General features: G+C 42.6%; 2 protein-coding genes across 2 annotated transcripts in view; both read right to left on the reverse strand.

Moving 5' to 3' along the window:
• mib2 (MIB E3 ubiquitin protein ligase 2) overlaps positions 1-9,178 on the reverse strand; it is a 61,860-nt gene extending 52,682 nt beyond the window's left edge. The window contains exons 1-3 of the mRNA XM_084389714.1: positions 8,909-9,178; positions 6,312-6,668; positions 4,529-4,700 (exon numbers count right to left, since the gene is read on the reverse strand). Of these exons, the coding sequence (XP_084245840.1) occupies positions 4,529-4,700; positions 6,312-6,668; positions 8,909-8,930 (551 nt within the window). The 5' untranslated portion in view covers positions 8,931-9,178. The remainder of the gene's footprint in view (positions 1-4,528; positions 4,701-6,311; positions 6,669-8,908) is intronic.
• The window catches only part of LOC311278748 (nuclear factor 7, ovary-like), a 1,193,180-nt gene that overhangs the window by 1,031,208 nt on the left and 134,666 nt on the right, over positions 1-27,306 (reverse strand). The window lies entirely within an intron of this gene.

Genomic DNA, 27,306 nt, shown 5'->3' on the forward strand with positions numbered 1-27,306 from the left:
TGTGTGTGTGTGTGTGTGTGTGTGTGTGTGTGTGTGAGGAACTCACGGTTGTGAATGCGCTGTCTCGTAGCGCTCGAAGGCGTGCGTCAGGTCGTGTGTGTGTGTGTGTGTGTGTGTGTGTGTGTGTGTGTGTGTGTGTGTGTGTGTGTGTGTGTGTGTGTGTGTGTGTGTGTGAGGAACTCACGGTTGTGAATGCGCCGTCTCGTAGCGCTCGAAGGCGTGCGTCAGGTCGTGTGTGTGTGTGTGTGTGAGGAACTCACGGTTGTGAATGCGCCGTCTCGTAGCGCTCGAAGGCGTGCGTCAGGTCGTGTGTGTGTGTGTGTGTGTGTGTGTGTGTGTGTGTGTGTGTGTGAGGAACTCACGGTTGTGAATGCGCCGTCTCGTAGCGCTCGAAGGCGTGCGTCAGGTCGTGTGTGTGTGTGTGTGTGTGTGTGTGTGTGTGTGAGGAACTCACGGTTGTGAATGCGCCGTCTCGTAGCGCTCGAAGGCGTGCGTCAGGTCGTGTGTGTGTGTGTGTGAGGAACTCACGGTTGTGAATGCGCCGTCTCGTAGCGCTCGAAGGCGTGCGTCAGGTCGTGTGTGTGTGTGTGTGTGTGTGTGTGTGTGTGTGTGTAACTCACAGTTGTGAATGCGCCATCTCGTAGCGCTCGAAGGCATGCGTCAGGTCGTGTGTGTGTGTGTGTGTGTGTGTGTGTGTGTGTGTGTGTGTGAGGAACTCACGGTTGTGAATGCGCCGTCTCGTAGCGCTCGAAGGCGTGCGTCAGGTCGTGTGTGTGTGTGTGTGTGAGGAACTCACGGTTGTGAATGCGCCGTCTCGTAGCGCTCGAAGGCGTGCGTCAGGTCGTGTGTGTGTGTGTGTGTGTGTGTGTGTAACTCACAGTTGTGAATGCGCCATCTCGTAGCGCTCGAAGGCATGCGTCAGGTCGTGTGTGTGTGTGTGTGTGTGTGTGTGTGTGTGTGAGGAACTCACGGTTGTGAATGCGCCGTCTCGTAGCGCTCGAAGGCGTGCGTCAGGTCGTGTGTGTGTGTGTGTGTGTGAGGAACTCACGGTTGTGAATGCGCCGTCTCGTAGCGCTCGAAGGCGTGCGTCAGGTCGTGTGTGTGTGTGTGTGTGTGAGGAACTCACGGTTGTGAATGCGCCGTCTCGTAGCGCTCGAAGGCGTGCGTCAGGTCGTGTGTGTGTGTGTGTGTGTGTGTGTGTGTGTGAGGAACTCACGGTTGTGAATGCGCCGTCTCGTAGCGCTCGAAGGCGTGCGTCAGGTCGTGTGTGTGTGTGTGTGTGTGTGTGTGTGTGAGGAACTCACGGTTGTGAATGCGCCGTCTCGTAGCGCTCGAAGGCGTGCGTCAGGTCGTGTGTGTGTGTGTGTGTGTGTGTGTGTGTGTGTGTGTGTGTGTGAGGAACTCACGGTTGTGAATGCGCCGTCTCGTAGCGCTCGAAGGCGTGCGTCAGGTCGTGTGTGTGTGTGTGTGTGTGTGAGGAACTCACGGTTGTGAATGCGCCGTCTCGTAGCGCTCGAAGGCGTGCGTCAGGTCGTGTGTGTGTGTGTGTGTGTGTGTGTGTTGGTGAGGAACTCACGGTTGTGAATGCGCCGTCTCGTAGCGCTCGAAGGCGTGCGTCAGGTCGTGTGTGTGTGTGTGTGTGTGTGTGTGTGAGGAACTCACGGTTGTGAATGCGCCGTCTCGTAGCGCTCGAAGGCGTGCGTCAGGTCGTGTGTGTGTGTGTGTGTGTGAGGAACTCACGGTTGTGAATGCGCCGTCTCGTAGCGCTCGAAGGCATGCGTCAGGTCGTGTGTGTGTGTGTGTGTGTGTGTGTGTGTGTGTGTGTGTGTGTGTGTGTGAGGAACTCACGGTTGTGAATGCGCCGTCTCGTAGCGCTCGAAGGCGTGCGTCAGGTCGTGTGTGTGTGTGTGTGTGTGTGTGTGTGTGTGTGTGTGTGAGGAACTCACGGTTGTGAATGCGCCGTCTCGTAGCGCTCGAAGGCGTGCGTCAGGTCGTGTGTGTGTGTGTGTGTGTGTGTGTGTGTGTGTGTGTGTGTGTGTGTGAGGAACTCACGGTTGTGAATGCGCCGTCTCGTAGCGCTCGAAGGCGTGCGTCAGGTCGTGTGTGTGTGTGTGTGTGTGTGTGTGTGTGTGTGTGTGTGAGGAACTCACGGTTGTGAATGCGCCGTCTCGTAGCGCTCGAAGGCGTGCGTCAGGTCGTGTGTGTGTGTGTGTGTGTGTGTGTGTGTGTGTGTGTGTGTGTGAGGAACTCACGGTTGTGAATGCGCCGTCTCGTAGCGCTCGAAGGCGTGCGTCAGGTCGTGTGTGTGTGTGTGTGTGTGTGTGTGAGGAACTCACGGTTGTGAATGCGCCGTCTCGTAGCGCTCGAAGGCGTGCGTCAGGTCGTGTGTGTGTGTGTGTGTGTGTGTGTGTGTGTGTGAGGAACTCACGGTTGTGAATGCGCCGTCTCGTAGCGCTCGAAGGCGTGCGTCAGGTCGTGTGTGTGTGTGTGTGTGTGTGTGAGGAACTCACGGTTGTGAATGCGCCGTCTCGTAGCGCTCGAAGGCGTGCGTCAGGTCGTGTGTGTGTGTGTGTGTGTGTGTGTTGGTGAGGAACTCACGGTTGTGAATGCGCCGTCTCGTAGCGCTCGAAGGCGTGCGTCAGGTCGTGTGTGTGTGTGTGTGTGAGGAACTCACGGTTGTGAATGCGCCGTCTCGTAGCGCTCGAAGGCATGCGCCAGGTCGTGTGTGTGTGTGTGTGTGTGTGTGTGTGTGTGTGTGTGTGTGTGTGTGTGTGTGTGTGTGTGTGTGTGTGTGTGTGTGTGTGTGTGTGTGTGTGTGTGTGTGTGTGTGTGTGTGTGTGTGTGTGTGAGGAACTCACGGTTGTGAATGCGCTGTCTCGTAGCGCTCGAAGGCGTGCGTCAGGTCGTGTGTGTGTGTGTGTGTGTGTGTGTGTGTGTGTGTGTGTGTGAGGAACTCACGGTTGTGAATGCGCCGTCTCGTAGCGCTCGAAGGCGTGCGTCAGGTCGTGTGTGTGTGTGTGTGTGTGTGTGTGTGTGTGTGTGTGTGTGTGTGTGTGTGTGAGGAACTCACGGTTGTGAATGCGCCGTCTCGTAGCGCTCGAAGGCGTGCGTCAGGTCGTGTGTGTGTGTGTGTGTGTGTGTGTGTGTGTGTGTGTGTGTGTGTGTGTGTGTGTGTGTGTGTGTGTGTGTGTGTGTGTGTGTGTGTGTGTGTGTGTGAGGAACTCACGGTTGTGAATGCGCTGTCTCGTAGCGCTCGAAGGCGTGCGTCAGGTCGTGTGTGTGTGTGTGTGTGTGTGTGTGTGTGTGTGTGTGTGTGTGTGTGTGTGAGGAACTCACGGTTGTGAATGCGCCGTCTCGTAGCGCTCGAAGGCGTGCGTCAGGTCGTGTGTGTGTGTGTGTGTGAGGAACTCACGGTTGTGAATGCGCCGTCTCGTAGCGCTCGAAGGCGTGCGTCAGGTCGTGTGTGTGTGTGTGTGTGTGTGTGTGTGTGTGTGTGTGTGTGTGTGTGAGGAACTCACGGTTGTGAATGCGCCGTCTCGTAGCGCTCGAAGGCGTGCGTCAGGTCGTGTGTGTGTGTGTGTGTGTGTGTGTGTGTGTGTGAGGAACTCACGGTTGTGAATGCGCCGTCTCGTAGCGCTCGAAGGCGTGCGTCAGGTCGTGTGTGTGTGTGTGTGTGTGTGTGAGGAACTCACGGTTGTGAATGCGCCGTCTCGTAGCGCTCGAAGGCGTGCGTCAGGTCGTGTGTGTGTGTGTGTGTGTGTGTGTTGGTGAGGAACTCACGGTTGTGAATGCGCCGTCTCGTAGCGCTCGAAGGCGTGCGTCAGGTCGTGTGTGTGTGTGTGTGTGAGGAACTCACGGTTGTGAATGCGCCGTCTCGTAGCGCTCGAAGGCGTGCGTCAGGTCGTGTGTGTGTGTGTGTGTGTGAGGAACTCACGGTTGTGAATGCGCCGTCTCGTAGCGCTCGAAGGCGTGCGTCAGGTCGTGTGTGTGTGTGTGTGTGTGTGTGTGTGTGTGTGTGTGTGTGTGTGTGAGGAACTCACGGTTGTGAATGCGCCGTCTCGTAGCGCTCGAAGGCGTGCGTCAGGTCGTGTGTGTGTGTGTGTGTGAGGAACTCACGGTTGTGAATGCGCCGTCTCGTAGCGCTCGAAGGCGTGCGTCAGGTCGTGTGTGTGTGTGTGTGTGTGTGTGTGTGTGTGTGTGTGTGTGTGTGTGTGTGTGTGTGTGTGAGGAACTCACGGTTGTGAATGCGCCGTCTCGTAGCGCTCGAAGGCGTGCGTCAGGTCGTGTGTGTGTGTGTGTGTGTGTGTGTGTGTGTGTGTGTGTGTGTGTGAGGAACTCACGGTTGTGAATGCGCCGTCTCGTAGCGCTCGAAGGCGTGCGTCAGGTCGTGTGTGTGTGTGTGTGTGAGGAACTCACGGTTGTGAATGCGCCGTCTCGTAGCGCTCGAAGGCGTGCGTCAGGTCGTGTGTGTGTGTGTGTGTGTGTGTGTGTGTGTGTGTGTGTGTGTGTGTGTGTGTGAGGAACTCACGGTTGTGAATGCGCCGTCTCGTAGCGCTCGAAGGCGTGCGTCAGGTCGTGCTTGTTGTTCATGTAACACTGAGTGCACAGGTCGTAATCGAAACACACCTTACACTTCCAGCGCATCCCCATAATGCCGTGCTTCTTACAACTGTCACAAATAATATTTGAATGTCGGACACCTGAGAGGAAGAAAGGAAAAAAGGGAAAATCAGCAAGTCTAGTCCAGGAACGGGTTGTATAAATGACAGGAAGTTTCCCAGTGGATTCATCAGTTCACCATCGTCTTTTAGCATTAGCATAATGATCATGTTCTCCAGTGCAGAAGCCGGTCAGCGAGTCTCTAACCCGTCACGTTTATTAGCATGTGTGTTTTCCTGAGGCTTTCCTCCATTAATCAGAAACAGGTCACTGGAGGCAGATGACAGTGATTTTAATGATGCGTCAAAAGCATTTCAGTTTATCATTAAGCGTTTCCTTGTAAACACAGAGGAACATGTCTCATATATAGATCAAACATTGCTTTTCTTACTTAGTACTTTTATCTTGTTTCCAGGCAAAATACCTAAAAATTTGAAGATTAGATCTAATCAAGATGCATTTACCAAAGTAGTAAAATGGCATAAGATATATTTTTGCTTAAAACAAGCTAAATCTGCCAGTGGAGTAAGAAAAATAATCTTGTTTTCCATTTCCATTAAGATTTCTTTTCTTGCTTACAGACAGATATTGATCTCACTTATCTAAGAGAAATATAATCTCTTCAGGGATGTACAGGATTGTGGTGTAACTATTTAAGCCAGTTTAAGCCTGCAGCCACTGCATGTGTGTGTGAGATCCACGCGCGCAATACACACCGCCGCCAGCTGAGGGAGTAAACCACCGCTCGTGTGCTCCTTCAACACCTGATTTACTCTGGTAAAGCACAATGACAGTAGCACTGAACAAACCTTACAGAGGACAGGTCCTGCACATCTGTGAGCAAACTCACTTTAAAGAGGCCCTGTTCTGCTCTTTCACACACTCCTGATGATGTTTCAGGCTCTAGAACAGGTTTTCCTGCTTGAATGTTGATTATTCTCCTCATATTCTCCATTGTTGCGGCTCCTCTCTTCCCAGTCTGTCAGTAACGCTCTGTTTACTTCCTGTCTCTATGAAGCCCCTCCTTCTGAAAAGCACACTGTGCTCTGATTGGTCGGCTGGAGCAGTGTGGTGTGATTGGTCGAGCGCTTCGAATGTGTTTGGGAAATGTCCCGCCCCTTACCATAACCGCCACTACTAACTAACTCAACCAGGCCCCGCCCCTTTATTCTGCGCATGAATTATTATAATGAGGAATATTGTGACGTGTTTGTTCCCTCAAGACTACAATGGAGGCGTTTCAGCAAGAGCCAATGAGGTTCATTCTCGTGTTATGACACACACGCGAGCGTTTGAAAGCAGGCGTATACCAGCGGACCGGTCCGGCTTGTGCTTTCAAATGCTCCCGTTTTTAAAAACACTTTCTAACGCTCCCGTGCGCTGATCATTGTAGCCAATCACAGACATATCCGATGAGCACGTGAACACAACGGCCAATCAGAGGCGTTTATGATTCCGCTCTAAGCCTCACATTTTTAAAATGTCAGTAACGACTTGGTACCGAAGTCAGAACTGTTGACAACACTACGCCCAGCCCAGCACTGAACAACCATCTCCCATACGTTTAATTTGGACTGCAGTACCTATTTCAGCCACTGGCTGTCACTCTTACAGACTGCACCTTTAAGTGGAAGAGATGTTTTTGGCCGTACCTATCTGTGCGTTGTCGTACAGAAGCAGGTCGTATGCGCCCTGGTACCCGGTGCGGTAGTTGGTTCGGGTCCCGCTGTCCCACTGCACCACCACGGTCTTGTCTGGTGTGGTTGTGCTGCCCTGCCGGCCGATCTCCACCACCGTGCCGATGTGCCCCTCTCCCTCGTCCTGCGAGCTCCACTTCCAGTCCAGGCCGCGCACCACACGCATGCCCACCTCCATGCTGCCGCGCGCCGGCCCGGCCTCGCTGGGCTTCCGCTGCGCTCGAGGGACGCTAGCGCTCGCTGCCGGGGGACGAGGAACCGGGATCGCGAGGGAGCCGAGGAGGGCAGTCTCTGGAGACAGGTCAGGGCTGACTGAAAACACAGAGAACACACACCTTAATACGGCTGAAAAGCTCAATTCAAATTGATGGACAGCTTTTATGATGGACAGATGCACTTTTATGATGAATAGATGCACTTTTATGATGGACAGATGCACTTTTATCATGGACAGATGCACTTTTATGATGGATAGATGCACTTTTATGATGGATAGATGCACTTTTATGATGGATAGATGCACTTTTATGATGGATAGATGCACTTTTATGATGGATAGATGCACTTTTATGATGGATAGATGCACTTTTATCATGGATAGATGCACTTTTATGATGGACAGATGCACTTTTATGATGGACAGATGCACTTTTATGATGGACAGATGCACTTTTATGATGGATAGATGCACTTTTATGATGGATAGATGCACTTTTATGATGGATAGATGCACTTTTATCATGGATAGATGCACTTTTATGATGAATAGATGCACTTTTATGATGGATAGATGCACTTTTATCATGGATAGATGCACTTTTATGATGAATAGATGCACTTTTATGATGGATAGATGCACTTTTATGATGGATAGATGCACTTTTATGATGAATAGATGCACTTTTATGATGGACAGATGCACTTTTATGATGGACAGATGCACTTTTATGATGGACAGATGCACTTTTATGATGGACAGATGCACTTTTATGATGGATAGATGCACTTTTATGATGGATAGATGCACTTTTATGATAGATAGATGCACTTATGATGGATAGATGCACTTTTATGATGGACAGATGCACTTTTATGATGGACAGATGCACTTTTATGATGGACAGATGCACTTTTATCATGGATAGATGCACTTTGATGGACTTCAAATTTTCTCCAGCCATTCACTGCCATTATAAAGCTTGGAAGTAACTAATATAACTCTGATTGTATTCGAAATAATAAAGTTATATTCTTTCTTAAAAATTAGCAAGAAAAGCAACAGACAGAGACCGTTGTATGGACAACATACAATGTCATTTCTGAAACCAATAGTGTCACAAAGCATGAGCCAATGGTGACCGTTAAAAACACTCAGAGAGGTAGGCCTGTGTTTTAAGCAATTGTTTTGATAGAGGGAAACAAGATATATTTCTAGTTTCAACAGTTTCTTCTTCTTTAAACACAATAAGTATCAGTTGTTTGAAAAGTAACTCACATTTGGTTTGATAATTGAAAATGGGTAAAATTCAACAACTTGGACACGGAGTCACTTTAAGATCCCCGTCTCTATGGGATTTAACCATATAGGGTCTTATGAAGATGAAGATTACAAAAGAAAAGTTTATTAAAAATGAGAATCTAGAAGGACATTAAGATATCTTAATTACTTTTAGAGCTACAGGTACGCAAACTTTGGGGAAAATATTTTGACACTGCAATGTTCAATGCACGATATATTTCTAGTTTCAACTTTATTTGTTCTTTAGATATTCCTCTTTAAATGAAAAAAGTACAAGCTGTATGCAATTGCAAAGTGACCCACATTTGGGTTTTGACCACTGAAAATGTGTACAATTTACCAATTTACTGATAAAGCCACATTGAAATCCCCATATCTCTGGGATTGAACCATATAGAGCCTTTAAAATGAAGATATCAAAAGAAAAGTTTGAGAACCAGTCTCTAAAGGATATCCAGAGATCTTTAATACTTCTTGAGTTACAGGCATGCAAACTTTGGACGAAAAACACAAGTAGTGCTTTTCCCCATTTCTGAACTGTCACTGTTGGCTTATAACACAACAAATATTGCTAAAGTCAACAGATTTCACTACTAGACCTACCGGTCTCTAAGTAAAAATACAATAATGATGCTGCCATCTTTCTAAAGTCACTTTTACACCCCTGTAATGTGGCTGCAAATCTATGGTGAAAATTGTCTTTCATCACTATTTATGTTTGTCTTTCTTCAGAAAAAATATGAACAAAATCTCCAACTTGAGCCGGGAAATGTATGAAATTTGGTTGATTTGACACGGAATGCCCCAAAAGTTTGTTCATCAAGACATTAAATCGGATATATTCCCACATGCCTCAAAGTTCACAGAGAATATTCTTTCTTATCCTGGCAAAATTGTCTTTTTTTCTAAAATATCAAAGTAAATCCAATGCAACCCGAGTGCAGCCTTGTGAACGCAGTCAGAATGATTATGCATCAGTACGTGAAACACAGGGAAAGCAGACATGTACAAGCTGTTGAAGTCAAACATGCACCTTTAATTAAATAAGCGAACATATGCCAGCTGTTACACCAAACACACTCTTCAAACTCGTGCCATAACTACAACAGACCAGGAGAAGAGCAGCAGATGTTCTGCCCATGCGGTGTTGCTCAAGGCACTCGACCTGTTGGACAAACCAGAGTCTCGGACTGCCGGGATACGAGCTTCTGAACAGATGGACGAGCTCCACAGTGTGTATGAAGAGGCATTCTCACTGAGCTTTACACACAAACAGCTCAATGAACCCCGCTGGCCTTCACAGGTGCAGGTCAATGACCAGAACTGCTCTGGAGAGCACTGAACTTACAGCTGTTTTTAAGACCTTTTAAAGACATTTTTAAGACATGTTTAAGAGCGCTTTAAAGAAATTAAGACCCTTTTAAGACCATTTTAAAGAAATTAAGACCCTTTTAAGACCTTTTTAAGAAATTAAGATCCTTTTAAGACCTTTTAAAGAATTTTTTTAAGAGCTTTAAAGAAATTAAGACCCTTTTAAGACCTTTTAAAGACATTTTTAAGACGTTTAAGAGAGCTTTAAAGAAATTAAGACCTTTTTAAGACAAGAAATTAAGACCCTTTTAAGACCTTTTAAAGACATTTTTAAGACATGTTTAAGAGCGCTTTAAAGAAATTAAGACCCTTTAAAGACTCCTTTAAATAAATTAAGACCCTTTTAAGACCATTTTAAAGAAATTAAGACCCTTTTAAGACAAGAAATTAAGACCCTTTTAAAGACATTTTTAAGACCATTTTAAAGAAATTAAGACCCTTTTAAGACCTTTTTAAGATGTTTAAGACTCCTTTAAAGAAAAATCAGACCCTTTTAATACCATTTTTAAGAAATTAAGACCATTTTAAGACCCTTTTAAGACCTTTTTAAGACCATTTTAAAGAAATTAAGACCCTTTTAAGACCTTTTTAAGATTTTTTAAATAAATAAAAAATCCAGCTGTTAACAAATGCATGCTCATTATTATGAATGCATCTAAATCTAAAGTTTCAAAGACACTTCTTATTTCATTTCTTATTTCATTTTATTAAGGATAACCCCTTGAGATGGAACATCTCATTTTCGAGGGGGTCCTCAAACACACTCTTCACACACACTTGGAATCAAAAGGTAAAAATGTACTATAAAACCACAACAATCAACCACAGGCACTGGGAATACAGGGCTGTCGACTGCAACTAAAATTATCACAAATGCAACAACAACAAAAAAAAAGAAGTTTTTTTTGTTTGAACAGCACATTCTTTGCCATCAGGCTTTGCCTGTTTTTAAAACTATGCTTAAATCTTACTTATTTAAACAAATGGTGGATTAAAAGTTTAATTCAAATTGTTTTATTATATTGTTTTCGTAAATTTTTATATCTTGTTTTTGTTTTGTTTTACATTATTTAAACTTTATGTACACCTTGGTCAACCTATGGTTGTGTTTAAAAGTACTTTATAAATAAAGAGAAAGAGAATTAATTAATTATTTAAATGTTTGTTAAATTAATCATATGTCAAGGCGTGCTGACTTTATATATATATATATATATATATTTTTTTTTTTTATATATATATATATATATATATATATATATTTTTTTTTTTTTTGAATATCTGTATAATAAATCACAAGAAAAAACAACTAGGCTTTGCTCAAATGGATGTGTGCAATCATGCAGAAACCCAAACTTTTTTCATTTAAGAGAGAATTTCCTAGTCATCGCAACCAACAATTACTGAATTCTGTAATCAATGAAGTGAAATAATATTATGCAATCAATGCATCGCAATGCACCAGTGCATTTTTACACCCCTATCCACCATTAAACAGCATAAAAAGAGCATATATTGAGAAACTGCTCAGAATCTGATGTCCTGAGGTCATTAATGTCTCAGCGCTCTGAATAAGCGAAAATAAAAATAGACTTTAAAAAGAGGAACTGCCCTTTTCCCATCAGACAACTTCCTCAAATCATGAGCCTGTAGTCGAATAAAGGTCAGTCTGGTGGGCCCAGATCTACATTACAACACATCTGCAGTGTCGTCGTACTCGAGTGCAAGTCTGAGCACAAAACCATATTATCTATGACTAGTTGAGACCAGCTCATTCAACTTGAAAAGTCCAGGCCAAGTCCAAATGTCCAAGATAGCAGAAAAAGTTATTTTTCCTAATACAGAAAACAGTTTAGTGTGCCCTTCTAGGCTATTTATATCCTCACGAGTTCAGACGGGGTCCCTCAGGGTTCGGTCCTTGGACCTCTGCCTTTTAGTTTGTGTCTGACGTACAAATCCCGATAATACTATGATTTACGCACAAGTAAAACTAGAGGACGGGTGGAAATAAAGCAGTCAGGCAACATTACCTGGTAAACTTGATAACACTTTACAATAAGGTTCTTTAACATTAGTTGAGTATATTAGTTAGCATGAACTAATGAACTGCACTTATACAGCATTTATGAATCCTTGTTAATGTTAATTGCAACATTTACTCATACTTTGATAAAATCTTGTTAATGCACTGTGAACTAACATGAACTAACAATGAACAGCTGGATTTTGCACTAATGTCAACAAAGATGAACAAATACAGTCACAAATGTATTGCTCTTGCTCATGTTTAGTTCATGTAAGTTAATACATTAACTAATTTACTTCATAGTAAAGTGTTACTAAAAACTAATGTTTACACGTTGCCAACCAGCACTAGATAACGCTCCACTTTGGCACAGTTTAAATCAAACATGAAGATACGGCTATAGAGTCAAACAATCTGCAACTTAGTAATCTGTTATATTAGTTTACTATGCCTATATTGTTATTATTTTGACATTGATTATTATTTCTGTACCTTTGTTTTGTGCATATTGTAGTGTATGCTTAAATGTTAGGTGTTTTTGTATGTTATTTAACGATTAATGATTAATGATGCCGTATGTTCCTGTGTTCTTTTCTTATTGAAATGTAGTAGCCAATCCTGGACCTGTCACAGACTGTCCATTGTCCCTGTTAAACAAAATATTACATAATAATAAAAGAAATGTGAGCACTCGTGGCAAGTGTTCAGCAGCTGTTTGTGCGTTTGTCCGTCACAAATGTGTTGCGATAGGAAGAACACAAGCTGCTCTCTAAAGGCAACTCATGAAGAGACCAGCAGCAGCTATGAGGAATGCGTCACGCTATGATAAGAGTGACTGGGAACATGCACAGATGCAAACGGCATTCACTTCCGTTCAGGACGGATTGTGTTCATTCATACCGACAGCGACACGAACCCCAGACCAAGTGGACTTGAGGAAATCTCCAAAGCAAACTCTCTGATCGGCACCAACAGCTCACATGGCTAATGTGAAAGCACATGCACTTCCTACTGGGGGCCTAGTTAGCAAGGATCCCCAACAGATTGCCTGATAAGAAATGGATTGTGAGAGTGACTCCACAGGACCGCAGTAATTAGCACAATTACACAAATCACGGACTTGAGTAAAAATACAGATACCCTAATAAAATATCACTCCAGTTAAAGTATTAAGAACATTTTACTTGAGTTAAAGGTACTTGACTTTTAAAGAAAACCCAGCCCTTAATGTTGTTTATGCAGGGTTCTCAAGTTTTATCAAAAGCTTGGAGTGAGATCACATGCGGTTAGGGGAGGAGCCCTAATGGAGCCCCGCCCCTGCCTGTCCCCGCCCCCAATTTTACCCATTGTTCATAATTAACCAGCACAAATTGAAATTATAACAATTGGTAAATCTGATAAATGACAGAGCAATTCATCACATCAAATATACTATTTAATGTTATATTTCAAATTACAAATATACAAAAATATAACAAATTGCTCCAAACAGTTTGGAAAAACAAATCTTTTTGCATTTTGAATGTGTCTAGTCGAAATGGTATAGGCTAATGATTTATTGTGTGGTGGGACATTGTGAACAAATGACATATTAGAGTATTAAGGTGTGTGTTTGTGTTTGTGTGTGTGTGTACACAAGAGCAGGGCTGGACTGGGACAAAAAAAAATCGGCCCTAGCATTTTGGCCCAGACTGGCCCACTATATGATCATAAACACCACCCATCTTTGCACGCCCTTAAATATATGCATACCATCTCCTATTCTTTAAAACCACTAATGCCATGTAATGAGTGAGTATAGGAACGAGTGAGAGTTAACAGATGAAATAAGTACAAATTTGACATTTATTAATACAGTTGAACTATACTCCACAGTGATGAATCCTAAAACAAGCTATAAGCGGCATAGCAATACCCGTGTTTCTTACAGGATTTTTGGTAAAATTGTGGTGGGTGGATCTCTGTCCTTCTCTCTGTCTTTCTGACCCCCCCGTAAGAAAATTTTGTGCATTTTAATGTTAAATTCATCAATCTGGTGCACTTTGAGAGTTCAAATTTAAAAGCTCCAAACCATATTCAGTGTGCCAATTAAACAAAGAAAAATGTAAACCTCTTTTAGTTCCAGTGTCTATTTACATTACACTACATAATAATGTTATAATATTAATCCAATGACAGTAATAGCCATATTTTGTAAAAACAAATGCACTAAAAAATAAAGGAAACTTTCATAATTAGATTTATACCTATTTCTATACTTGAAAGAGATAAGCACATGATCTTTTATTTTGACGCAAACTGCATCAAGCTTTTATTTTGGCGGAAAACATGGTTTACAAACGCCTGTCATTAAATTTCTAGTGAATTGCAGTAATCGTCAACTATGCAGATGTGGAAATAATCTGTAACTGGGTTATGGGTTCCTACACTCATGACATAGCCTAAGTGTTTTGAAAGTAGTTCTGCTTACCGCGGACTCTACACTTTCTCATCTCTCTCCTGATCCAGATCCTCCTCACTATCATCATCATCACAGGAGCTGATGAAGGGCAGAAAACATACTGTATATTTTGACACATAAAGCGTCTGCTTTAAGGGCCTGTTTCTATTGTTTCGCGATATTTCTCTGCACATTCCTTGCGTTTCTTCTCCATCTCGCTGACTAATTTGACAGATACACACTGACACTGCTGCACGCTCGCTCACTCGTTTAAAGTTGTGATTGGGCCAGCCCAGTGTCAATCAAGGAAAGAGCCAATGGGCCGCTGATCTACGTGTTTCATGGGCTGGTCTGTCAGAAAAAAAAAAACTAACGCTGACTTTTTTTGACCAATGCATTACACCAGCACAAACCCAGCGCGTTTGCGCGATGTTGTTGGTTACCTAGTAACGAACGTATGGTGCGTGTGCGTGCGCCTCGTACACAACGTTATATATAAAGCTTGCAGGACAACTTGGTTGGCATTGCCTTTTCAGCGTGAGAAATACATGGTGTGGCGTGTGAGCGTGTGAACTGGTTGAATTGCGTGTGTCTCACGGCCAATGCGTGAGACTTGAGAACCCTGGTTTATGTGTCTGTGTGGTGTTTTTAATGTGCTTTAAGACAAAGCATGTGTAAGTTCATAAGTCGACACCATTTCTGAGTATTTTCTCCTTAAAACTGCAGTGAACCAAAGACAGTCTCAAACACACGCTTTGAAATCGCTGGTGTTTCTGACGTCACAAACTACCTTGTAACCAATCAGATCAACGTGTGATCGTCAACCAGTGGATCTCTGAGCTGAGCGAGTGAGTGGAGGCGGGGCTCATTTGCATATTCATAGAACCGCGCATACTAAATGAGGCAAGGGTGTCGAGTTACAGTCAAGATATTTTAAAGCATGAATTGTTTTTTTTTTATTTAAAAAAGTTTAAATGATGGTGATGAAAGATGAGTTTTAAGGGATAAAATGATTGACTACAGCTGGACTTTAATGTACTTAAGTATTAAAATGTAAAAGTGCTGATCGATGAATGTTTATTTATTTAGCAAATTCCTACTGCTAAATCTTTTACAGCAGATTAGCTCAGTAACCACTGATAGTCATGACCTAAATATGGTTTTAATTTGCATAAATACATCCTAACTGTGGCATTAGTAACTTACACCCTATGAATGAAGTGAATCGTTGTGGACTCGCTCTGACGGATCAGTGAATCAGTGAGTCGTTGACTCAAGAATTGAAGTGAAAGGTAAAATGGCATGATGACATGTCACGTATGTTTGCGCTAGAATGACACAAGTCGTACTTTGGTTTGTTAGAGTAGAGGATGTGTCCCGGGGAGCGCAGGCTTTCATCAGAGAGGAGATGAATCAACACTCATCCAGGATAAACAGCACTGAAGATTACATCAACCCAAGAGAAGCGCCAAAACACATCCATTCCTCATGAAACACACACACACACACACACACACACACACACACACACACACACACACACACACACACACGTGTGTGAGAAGCATGGCCAGCTCTTCCACACATTAGTGTCACCCGACCGCACCGAACAGAACAAACTACAACTGATGAAACTCTCAAAATATCATGTAAACGGAGTTTTCAAAGGAAATGTTGTGAATAAATGACCAGATAAACCTGATCCATCATGACCGCTGTAGAGCTGTCTCGTAAACACATCAAAGTGTGACCGACACAACATGACCGGAGCGGTTCTCTTGGTTGTGTTTGTGTTAAAACAATCTTTCAAGACTGACAGGTTTATAAATGACCAACTTATAAAAGCAAATGTAGAAAGAAATGCTGACTTGTGTAGTTTCAGCTGTTCTCCTGTTACTGTACGGTTACTGTACTACACCAAGAAGAGGAAGATCTGTGTGCGCAACAGAACACCAGACCGTCGTAGTATCAGCAGCTGTTGCTTAAAGTCCCTATTATCAGTCACGCACACACACACACACACACACGCACACACACACACACGCACACACACACACACGCACACACACGCACACACACACCGCACTGATGATGAAGCGTGCCAATTAGGAATTCAGGAAATTTAGGAGTTAAGTCGTCTAAAAGATAGAGGTCAATAGCGGATTACTTTAAGGGCGTTAGGGTCGCACCAAAGTTCATGTTTTGACACGTTGTATACATTCGGTAAGTTTTGGTTTGGTTTCTCATTGCAATTATGCGAGCGCACTAAAGAACTTGTACTGAAGTGTGTGTTGGCAGTGCCTGTACACAACCATCATAAAATGATAAAAATCCATCCAGTGTTTTTTTTTATCTCCTTATATGTTTCCCCCGTCTCAAATCAAGCCGTTCGACCTAGTGACGTCACACGGTCGGACGCCCCTCCCACGACTGTTGATTGACAGCAGCGTTTCAACACAGACCCGCCCTCGCTCGTGAGCGAGCTGTCAATCATAGTCCGCGCGTCATTATTGATACGCTGGAGCACTGTCTAGTGTCTATGAGCAGAATGGCGTCTCAGTGATTGTGGTGTTCTTCTGTTCTCGGGTGTAATAATGAACACAGCATCATGTTGATGTTCCTAAATCCGAACCGCTGAAGACGCAGTGTGTTTTCGAAGGGAATATTCCCCACGATCAACGTCAATGCTTTCATGTTTGCACAAATCATTTCACACACCAGACTGCTTTATAAATGAGGTCAGTATAAAGCTGATTTTACTAAGAAGCTGCTCCTGAAAAAAGGATCGGTACCAACTATTCGTGTTCCTGCTGCACCTCCAGAAGAAGAAGTGAGTGTAACGTTTTATTAACCTTTATATCAATATTTATATTAATCTTTGCGTGTGTGTGTGTGTGTGTGTGTGTGTGTGTGTGTCTGTGTCTCGCTCACAGGTGTGTGTGTGTGTGTGTGTCTGTCTCGCTCACAGGTGTGTGTGTGTGTGTGTGTGTGTGTGTGTGTGTGTGTGTGAGAGAGTGTGTGTGTGTGTGTGTGTGTGAGAGAGTGTGTGTGAGAGAGTGTGTGTGTCTCGCTCACAGGTGTGTGTGTGTGTGTGTGTGTGTGTGTGTGTGTGTGTGTGTGTGTGTGTGTGTGTGTGTGTGTGTGTGTGTGTGTGTGTGTGTGTGCTGAACTTTGCTCTGGATGGGAACTCAGAGAGTCTGGCAGCAGCAGCACTCCCCCTCACGAGCTCTCGGTGAACACATGTGTGTCCGGCACTGATGTTCAGCTCTTCTGCATTCCAGCACAAGACCAAGCCTTACAAGAGATCCAGCCAAACTAAAGATACGCGGCTAACTTGATCACTTTTGTAAACACAGCAAGAATAACCACAATCAAAGCATCCAAACTGCACAAGATCTGAGTCAAGCGATAATGAAAACAGTAGCCGACCAAGACACACACACACACACACACACACACACACACACACTTCCAGCACAGATGACCCACAGAAGAGTTAATAAAGCCTGTGTTCTCCTGCTGTCCTGTTCGTCTGGACACAACCTTCACAATATCTGATTTTCATGAGCATAAATGTTCTTATTTATTCTTCTATTTATTTTATACTATTGAGACAATAACAAGTTTGCAGTAAAGCAAAGATGTCATTATTTAATTTTGTAAATAATATGATTTTAATCTGAAAACACTGTACATTAGAGAAACACACATTTCAGCATTATCACTCATCTGTGTGTTTTCCTTGAGAACCAATTAATCAGTATCAAAGCAATATGATTCATGCACTAAACCACCATAAACCCTCGGCCTGCATATGATAAACGCTCAGCACAGCGACACCACCTGACCTTCCCCTGCTCTGCACCTGATAGGCCACAATTAATCAACATCCAATCAAAACAAATCAAGTCACGTGCTTGTGAATCGAATCGTGAACTCGTGTAAATGCCCAGAATCATGGATGCTGAAATGAAACCAGCGTAAGAGTAAAATCAGAAGGTTATACATATTCATAATCTTCATAAAGATGAGCTTCTCTCAGTGTTGTGAACACAGGGTCAGATTAGGACGACACGTAGCGGATCACATGACACACATCATCATCATCATCATCATCATCATCCCATTATGAATAATCTGCTCATCATACTGATGGGTAATGAGATGAGGATGACAGTCAACATCAGAACACCGGCCGTTTCCGAGAGCTTTCTTCCGTCTGTAACGGCGGCACATTTGTCTCTTAGTTATTTAACACATTTTTTTAAATCTAATTTAACGTGGGAAACTTCACATCAAAGTTTTATTGAGGAATAAAATTTCACATTACAAGCTGTAAATTACTCAATTTAATTTTACAAGCAGGTGTGCGTCACAATAGCCCCGCCCATTTCAGATTAGGACTAGATGCCGGAGATGGTCCTCACTGCAGAACACGAGATCCAGGGGGAGGAGCTGATCCAGATCCGACTCCTCCCACCTTACATATACCTAAACCTACCCATCTCCACCCCTTAGATCTGGATCCAACTCCTCCCCCTGGATCTCGTGTTCTGCAGTGAGGTGCCACTGAGATGCCGAGGATGATTTGAGAGTAGAACGGTCATCCATTACCCAGAATTCTAATGGTGTGTGTCTCGCTCACAGGTAGGTAGGTGTGTGTGTGTGTGTGTGTGTGTGTGTGTGTGTGTGTGTGTGTGTGTGTGTGTGTGTGTGTGTGTGTGTGTGTGTGTGTGTGTGTGTGTGTGTGTGTGTGTGTGTGTGTGTGTGTGTGTGTGTGTGTGTGTGTGTGTGTGTGTGTGTGGAGAATGATTTGAGAGTAGAACGGTCATCCATTACCCAGAATTCTGATGGTCTGTGTCACACACACACATCTCACTGAACAAGGCCAGGAAGCAATAATGCTTTTTATTTATAACAGTTTTTGACTGATATTTGTATGTTTTTTAATAAACAGTGAATATTTTGTATTTAGTTGTTGTGGTTAAAGATGTGGTTTAACTGGAGTACGGTGACGGGGGGGGGGGGGCTTGATGACGTGAAGCATGTGAAGATGATGATGATGATGATGATGATGATGATGATGATGAATGATCCTGTGGGCAAACTCAACAGAAATACTCCAAACACTGAAAAATTATAATATTTAGATGAAGCATATTTTTAAGACCATCATTTTGTTGTTACTGAAAAGTACTGAGTAAATGTGATGTTTGTTACCTCAATAAATTTAAGGTCATTCCTATTTTATTTGTGTACATTTGATTCATTAACATTAAAAGCACTCTTTTTACCACTAAAATAACAGTAAAGGAAAACTGAATTCCCAAAAATTTAAACGGAAAAAAACGAATTTGGGGAAAAATAAAACGGCATTTGCAGGGGCAGGGCCCTACCACTGGCATATTAGCATTAGGACATTATCGTCATGACAGTTAAGCACATTTCCCCAAATTCTCATTATTGTAAGTTTTTTTTATTTATCGTTTTTTCTTTTGAGTTTCTTCATGATTCCCGTTATTCTCAGTTTTTCATCGACTTCTAATTACTGTCATAAAGTCATTAGTACTGATCAACAGCGATCATTTAATTATGCTTAAATATCAAAATACCATTAAAACATTTGGTAACACTTCATTTTAAGGTGACGTGGTTAAAAACTTTACTTACTATAGTAATAACAGTAAATTATGCATAATTACAAGCAACTGACCCTCAACCAAACCCTAAACCTAATCTTAACCCAATAGTAAACTAGTAACAGTAACCTTTGTCAAGTCGGATCACAGGAACACTCAGATGTTCTGATCCACAGAGAGCTGTCGACAGCTTCACTAACAGTCTTTTCAACATCACAGCATCATTATTTCTGCCTTACAATAACTCAGATTATTACAGAAGTGCTGGGAGAAAAGATTATAGTTCAGATATAAACACTGATGTCTACAGTAGAGATCAAAATAGAGCAAATCAGCTTTTAAAAGTAACTTGATGCTTCAAATAAAGATTGTATTGATTACATCGTTACACCAGTAGGTGGCGGCAGGAGACTGTTAAAATATGTGTGTGTCATTGAATCATTCACTCAAGAGATTCATTCAGAAACACTGATTCATCCAGTAATGAAACAAGCGAAGACTTTATGAGTGAGTCACTGAATCATTCACTCAAAAGATTCATTCAGAAACACTGATTCATCCAGTAATGAAACAAGTGAAGTCTTTATGAGTGAGTCATTGAATCATTCACTCAAGAGATTCATTCAAAATCACTGATTTATCCAGTAATGAAACAAGTGAAGACTTTATGAGTGAGTCACTGAATCATTCACTCAAGAGATTCGTTCAAAAACACTGATTCATCCAGTAATGAAACAAGCGAAGACTTGAGTGAGTCACTGAATCATTCACTCAAAAGATTCATTCAGAAACACTGATTCATCCAGTAATGAAACAAATAAAGTCTTTATGAGTGAGTCACTGAATCATTCACTCAAGAGATTCGTTCAAAAACACTGATTCATCCAGTAATGAAACAAGTGAAGTCTTTATGAGTGAGTCATTGAATCATTCACTCAAGAGATTCGTTCAAAAACACTGATTCATCCAGTAATGAAACAAGCGAAGACTTGAGTGAGTCACTGAATCATTCACTCAAAAGATTCATTCAGAAACACTGATTCATCCAGTAATGAAACAAGCAAAGGGTGCTTCTCAATATCCCTCCTCGTCTCCTCTCTCTCCTCCGTCCTCCATCCTATGACCCGGAAACCGATCGAGCTCAGCCATCTTGAAGGACATCTCATTTCTCTAATTGCACCGCGAGGAGTCGAGGATCGAGGAGTGAGGAGGCTTCCAGAGGAGTCATGAGGGAGGATACACAGGTGAATCCTATGCGGAAGAGTTTTATCGACTAAAACGTGACGCACGTATAAATTCTCCTCCCCCTTCACATCGGCCACAATAATTTTGATTTATACTTTACTTTTGCAGTTTATATAAACCACACATCTCACATATTTCAACAGGGTATCTTTCTTTATTATTATTTATTATGAATTTCTTAAATAAACAAATTTCAACAACATGAGGGCAGATCCTCTGAGCGCTGCTGATGACGCGATGAAGTGACGCTCGAGTGATCAAGGATTCCAATGTATAAAAAAGCTTTCATTCGATCCCTCCGTCCTCGCGTCTTTTCCTTGCAGCCTTCCCTCGCATCCTACAGGGGGCGGAGCTGAGACGCGAGGAAAGGAAGCGAGGAGAGGAAACGAGGATGCACAAATAAGAATTGAGAAGCACCCAATGACTTTATGAGTGAGTCACTGAATCATTCACTCAAGAGATTCATTCAAAATCACTGATTCATCCAGTAATGAAACCAGTGAAGACTTTATGAGTGAGTCACTGAATCATTCACTCAAGAGATTCATTCAAAATCACTGATTCTTCCAGTAATGAAACCAGTGAAGACTTTATGAGTGAGTCACTGAATCATTCACTCAAGAGATTCATTCAAAATTACTGATTCATCCAGTAATGAAACCAGTGAAGACTTTATGAGTGAGTCACTGAATCATTCACTCAAGAGATTCATTCAAAAACACTGATTCATCCAGTAATGAAACAAGTGAAGACTTTATGAGTGAGTCACTGAATCATTCACTCAAGAGATTCATTCAGAAACACTGATTCATCCAGTAATGAAACCAGTGAAGTCTTTATGAGTGAGTCACTGAATCATTCACTCAAGAGATTTGTTAAAAACAATATTCAAATTCAAATTGATTAAATGATTAATTAGATATCTTTACATAGACAGCAGCAGTTTGCCAGAACCTCTAGTAAATTACGTTATTTTGTTTAGTAATCTCCTTAAAAAAACAAATTCATACTTTTATTTACCCAGAATTGTGCAGCTCTATATTACACAAACACCTTCAAACACCTCGTCAAAATATCATCATTACAATGCAAAAAATGGATTTAATGATCCATCAGTTAAAATAAAAAAGCTATATTGTAAAATCCACTCATGAAGGGTTTACACTAATTCCCAATTTAACAGTAAATTACAAGCAACTACCCCTAAACCAGTGTCCTTGTTACACGTTACATGTAGTTACTATAGTAATTACTATAATTATGCATAATCACAAGTAACTGACCCTGAACAAAACCCTAATCCTAATCTCCACGTTCTCTGCGAGCGGAAAGCATACACACACATCGCTGTAACATGACATGAAAAACACCGACACATACCACAGGTGAGTGTGTAAGGCTGAGGAGTGTGTCCTGCAGATCTCTCAACACTATCCCACGTGCCCCGTCACCTACAGGACCGACACTCAACCCAAGGCCAGACAGACCCTGTGACTGACACTGCAGCGATCCGGCCGAGCCAATCACAGCCCCCGAACACGACCGGCGATCCGGCTGAGCCAATCACAGCCCCCGAACACGACCGGCGATCCGGCTGAGCCAATCACAGCCCCCGAACAGGGCCATGTGACCACAGCCAGCGTTTAGTCCTCTGTGTGCCTTATCAGCACAGATTATCCCACACGGGACAGGCAAGGACTCCAAGCAGGCGACTGAGACTCACACACACACACACACACACACACACTTGTCTCCTTCCATGTCCGTTGCACTGCAGAAGCCCTTAAAAGTCGACTCGTGTGAGGAACACGTCTGATGCGAGACAGATGCTTGTGTGAGCAAACCTGCCATCTTCAGCAACACAACCAGACGTGTCATAAATCTGCATTAGGTGATGGTGATGTAAACACACACTTCCACGTGAGCCGGGCCGGAGCGTCCGATGATGGATGAGGATGAAGACGCTTCGACACACAGAGGAGAACAGGAACGCTGAACATCCAGCGTGAGGCTGTTAAAGCACAGCGTTTATAATGTTAGGCTTAAAGTCATCCAGCTGTTAATGTTGTTTATGTGTCTATTAATCTGCTTTAAGACAAAGCATGTGTAAGTTCATAAGTCGACACCATTGCTGAGTATTTTCTCCTTAAAACTGCAGTGAACCAAAGACAGTCTCAAACACACGCTTTGAAATCGCTGGTGTTTCTGACGTCACAAACTACCTTGTAACCAATCAGATCAACGTGTGATCGTCAACCAGTGGATCTCTGAGCTGAGTGAGTGAGTGGAGGCGGGGTGAATTTGCATATTCATAAGCCACGCATACTAAATGAGGCGAGGGTGTCGAGTTACAGTCAAGATATTGCAAGGCCTGAAGGAAAAAACATTTAAATATGTCATTTTGGTGATCAAAGATGAGATTTAAGGCCCTTTCACAGCAAGAGCGATAACTATAAAAAGTGTCGTTGTCGTTATCGTTGCGGAGAGAACTCTGCTGTTCCAGGCCGTGTTCAAGCCGAACGGCTCTCGATCGATCAGTCTTACTCTTCAGTCATATTCAGATCATCTCTAATGAAGAGCTCCACACATAAAGCAGGACCAGTTCACATCATAAAGCCTTCTGACTGACCTGAGAACAGCATGGACCTCTACTCTCACTTCGAGAAGATTAGAAGTGTAGTCCATCTCATTTATTAGATCCGATTATCTTACTGTATAAATATGTCAAAATGTAATATATTCTTTGTGAGCCTGGACAAGCACACTTCTTATCTGAAATAATGAGGTAATAGAGGAGAGTTTGTAAATCTACTCTTCAGAGTATTTATTTATTCCCATATTAATTTCACACGTCTAGTACAATTATGAGGTTTTGTTTCATTAAAACAGTGTTTTCTTGATTAACCCTGAAAGAATGGAAGTGAACTGTGACAACATGCCCCATACTGTACCATGACCATCTGACAGATTTAAATCTAATCTGATCTAATCAAACAAATATACAAGACAAAATAAAATATTTTGTCAATAAAATACAAATATTAACGTTTTCATATTAAATAACGGCATTTTTTAATAATTAAAAATAAACGAATTTTTGAGTTTGACAACAAACGCTGCAAAACACATCATACAGCATAACTCATAACATAATCATTTCTGAACAACATTGACTCCTTTTTCTCAATAGAATTCATAATAGAATAGTTCTAAAAGGAGCTCATTGTAACGCAGTGTGACAACATGCCCCGCCTGTGCAACTGTTAAATAACAAATATAAGATTAAAATAATATCAGATAGCCTATATTAAAATATATTCTCCCTGAGTTCCATTGAAATGAGAGTTTGAGGTTTTTGTGAATAAGGGAGTAAAGGATGATGGATTTGATGATGTGCTCGATCACATGCGCCGCTACGGTTAAACAAGCATTGCTTGTACTGAAGGCACTCATTACTAAAGATTTTTGAGAACTCTATAAAAACTCCATAGTAACCATCTGTGACAACTACCAACCACCTAGTAGTAACACCATAGCAACCACCAAAAATACGTTAGCAACCACCCTGAACACCCTACCAACGTCTAGAAACGCTCTATTACCCACCAAAAATACCCTAGCAACCACCCAGAAAACCCTAGCAACTGCCTAGCAATGCCCTAGCAACCACCAAGAAGACACTAGCAACACCATAGCAACCACCAAAGAATACCCTAGCAACCACCTAGCAACACCATAGCAACTACCCAGAACACCCTATGGAGTCACCTGATGGAGTTTTAGGACACCATTAGGTCACTTGATGGAGTTTTTCGGTTCCTTGCCACTGTTGCCTTTGGCTTGTTCAGTTGGGGATATTCTGGGGATATTTAATTTGATTTTATCAATCAATAAATTCCACTAGAAACAAACCTTGCATTATTTTAATTTAATACTGTGAAGCTGCTTTGATACAATCTGTATTGTGAAAGGCGCTATACAAATATACTTGACTTGACTTGACCCTAGCAACCGCCAAGCAATGACCTAACAACCACCCAGGACACCCTAGCAACGCCCTAGCAACCACCCAGAACACCCTAGCAACCGGCTAGCAATGACCTAACAACCACCCAGGACACCCTAGCAACACCCTAGCAACCACCCAGAACACCCAAGTAACCGCCTAGCAACAACTCAAAACACCCTAGCAACCGCCTAGCAACCACCCAGAACACCTTAGCAACCCACTAGAAACACCCTAGCAACCGTGCCGAATTTTAATACTGCAAGCACCACTTCACATTAAGAATTTGAAATTTCATTTCATGCCACTGTGACGGGTGAAATGATGACATGCGAACAGCGAATGCAAGACGATTAGCTTTAAACATAACACACGTAAACTGCATTTTCGTATGAAAATAAAGTCAAATTATGGGATATGTTGAATAAATATGTTAAAAGCGGAGCGTATTCCTCCAGGAAGAGCTGACTAAGAGTCACACGCGGTTTCTGAAACACTTCACGCATGAGATGCAGAACATACTCTTTATTTTTGAAGCATTTCACTCTAGTTCCCATTCCCGACCCAATGACATCATCATCATCATCATCATCGTCTACAGTAATCTCTCCTGGACATCCTCAGATCATCTGCTGATCGGGATCATGACTTCTGCTTCTCATCGCCTGTGCTTATGTTTATTACTGTAATAAATCCAAACATGAATCTCGACTACATCGTCTGCAGTTGTGGTTGCTCGATAAATGCGCTGTGCTATAACACAAGTTCATTTCTGCTGTTGCTTTAATGGGGAAACATAATGTGGAATTATTGGAGTTAATATAGTGAATTTCACTGGTTATGTTGCTCCAGCTTTCATAATGTAAAGAGTCTGATAATGTATATGATGAAATCAAATAGGCCGTGTGGACTGATGTTCTTTTGAAAATGTGAAAGTGCACTGATTCTAAACCGGTGATTAATAATAGTGATTATGATTTGTGAGCAAGATTAATCATGATGATCAGTTCACCCGCCGGAGCATAGGCATACAAACACTGATATCTGAGTAAATGCTCTGGGATACAGACCAAAGCTTGCTCTCTTTCTGAAGAACACATCAGATTATTGCAGATTGTAACAAATATTTTTTTTGGAAAAACAAGGAAAGTGCACTGAACTAAACATTTAAAAAATATATTTAACAAAATAATTTGGAATCTAAAATTGCTATAAAATCAAAGCCGTATGTGTGACTAAGATGTGTCCAGATTTTTAAAGTTCTATAGTGTTCAAGCTTTCGAATGACATGAAGATTGCTAAGATATGTGATCGGGACACGACATGTGTCAGGTTCATCATGAGGGCTGGGATGAGGTGGGGTTACAGGACCAGTTTCATTTTTGGGTGAACTATTTCTTTGAAGATCTTTTGTGTGTGTGTGTGTGTGTGTGTGTGTGTGTGTGTGTGTGTGTGTGTGTGTGTGTGTGTGTGTGTGTGTGTGTGTGTTGATAAAGCAGGAATGCTGAGTGGCAGCTTGTTGCGGTCACACACCCTACGCCACGGAGACGGTTTAGGAGGACAGCCAGGTGTGTTTCAGGTTAGCTTGCGCCAACCCTGGGTTTTAGCGTGTTCATCAATCATGTGTGAGGAGTCAATCAAAACTCACAGCCAATTAGAAGAGCATGTGGGCGGAGTCTCTGTTCAAGCGAACTGCATACGCAACCAAATCAATCAAAACTCACAGCCAATCAGAAGAGTGTGTGGGCGGAGTCTCTGTTCAAGCGCACTGCATACGCAACCAAATCAATCAAAACTCACAGCCAATCAGAAGAGCGTGTGGGCGGAGTCTCTGTTCAAGCGAACTGCATACGCAACCAAATCAATCAAAACTCACAGCCAATCAGAAGAGTGTGTGGGCGGAGTCTCTGTTCAAGCGCACTGCATTCGCAACCAAATCAATCAAAACTCACAGCCAATCAGAAGAGCATGTGGGCGGAGTCTCTGTTCAAGCGCACTGCATACGCAACCAAATCAATCAAAACTCACAGCCAATCAGAAGAGTGTGTGGGCGGAGTCTCTGTTCAAGCGCACTGCATACGCAACCAAATCAATCAAAACTCACAGCCAATCAGAAGAGTGTGTGGGCGGAGTCTCTGTTCAAGCGCACTGCATACGCAACCAAATCAATCAAAACTCACAGCCAATCAGAAGAGTGTGTGGGCGGAGTCTCTGTTCAAGCGCACTGCACTCACAAACAAATCAAAACTCACAGCCAATCAGAAGAGTGTGTGGGCGGAGTCTCTGTTCAAGCGCACTGCACTCACAAACAAATCAAAACTCACAGCCAATCAGAAGAGTGTGTGGGCGGAGTCTCTCTGCAAGTGCACTAGAAAACCAAAAACATACATAATCAAAATGTATAAATATTTCACCATACAAAATTATCAAAAACGAGACTGAAACGATCTTAATTATATTCATTATTCACTTCTCATATATATTACTATCATTAATATGTTAGGTTGGGCGAGCACATGATAAAATCACTCACAGCTGATCTAAAGAATGATGAATGAACACACAGGTGAACCACACCTCTACTACTGTGGAGGAATACACACGCTTTTGAGATATATATTCATACATATATCCAAGGATGCAGAACAGAAATGAAAGGTCTATAACTACAACGAAACAAAACACTGAGCAAAGGACTGAATCT

The sequence above is a fragment of the Rutilus rutilus genome, assembly GCF_951802725.1.
Source record: "Rutilus rutilus genome assembly, chromosome: 19".
NCBI classification, from domain to species: Eukaryota; Metazoa; Chordata; class Actinopteri; order Cypriniformes; family Leuciscidae; genus Rutilus; species Rutilus rutilus.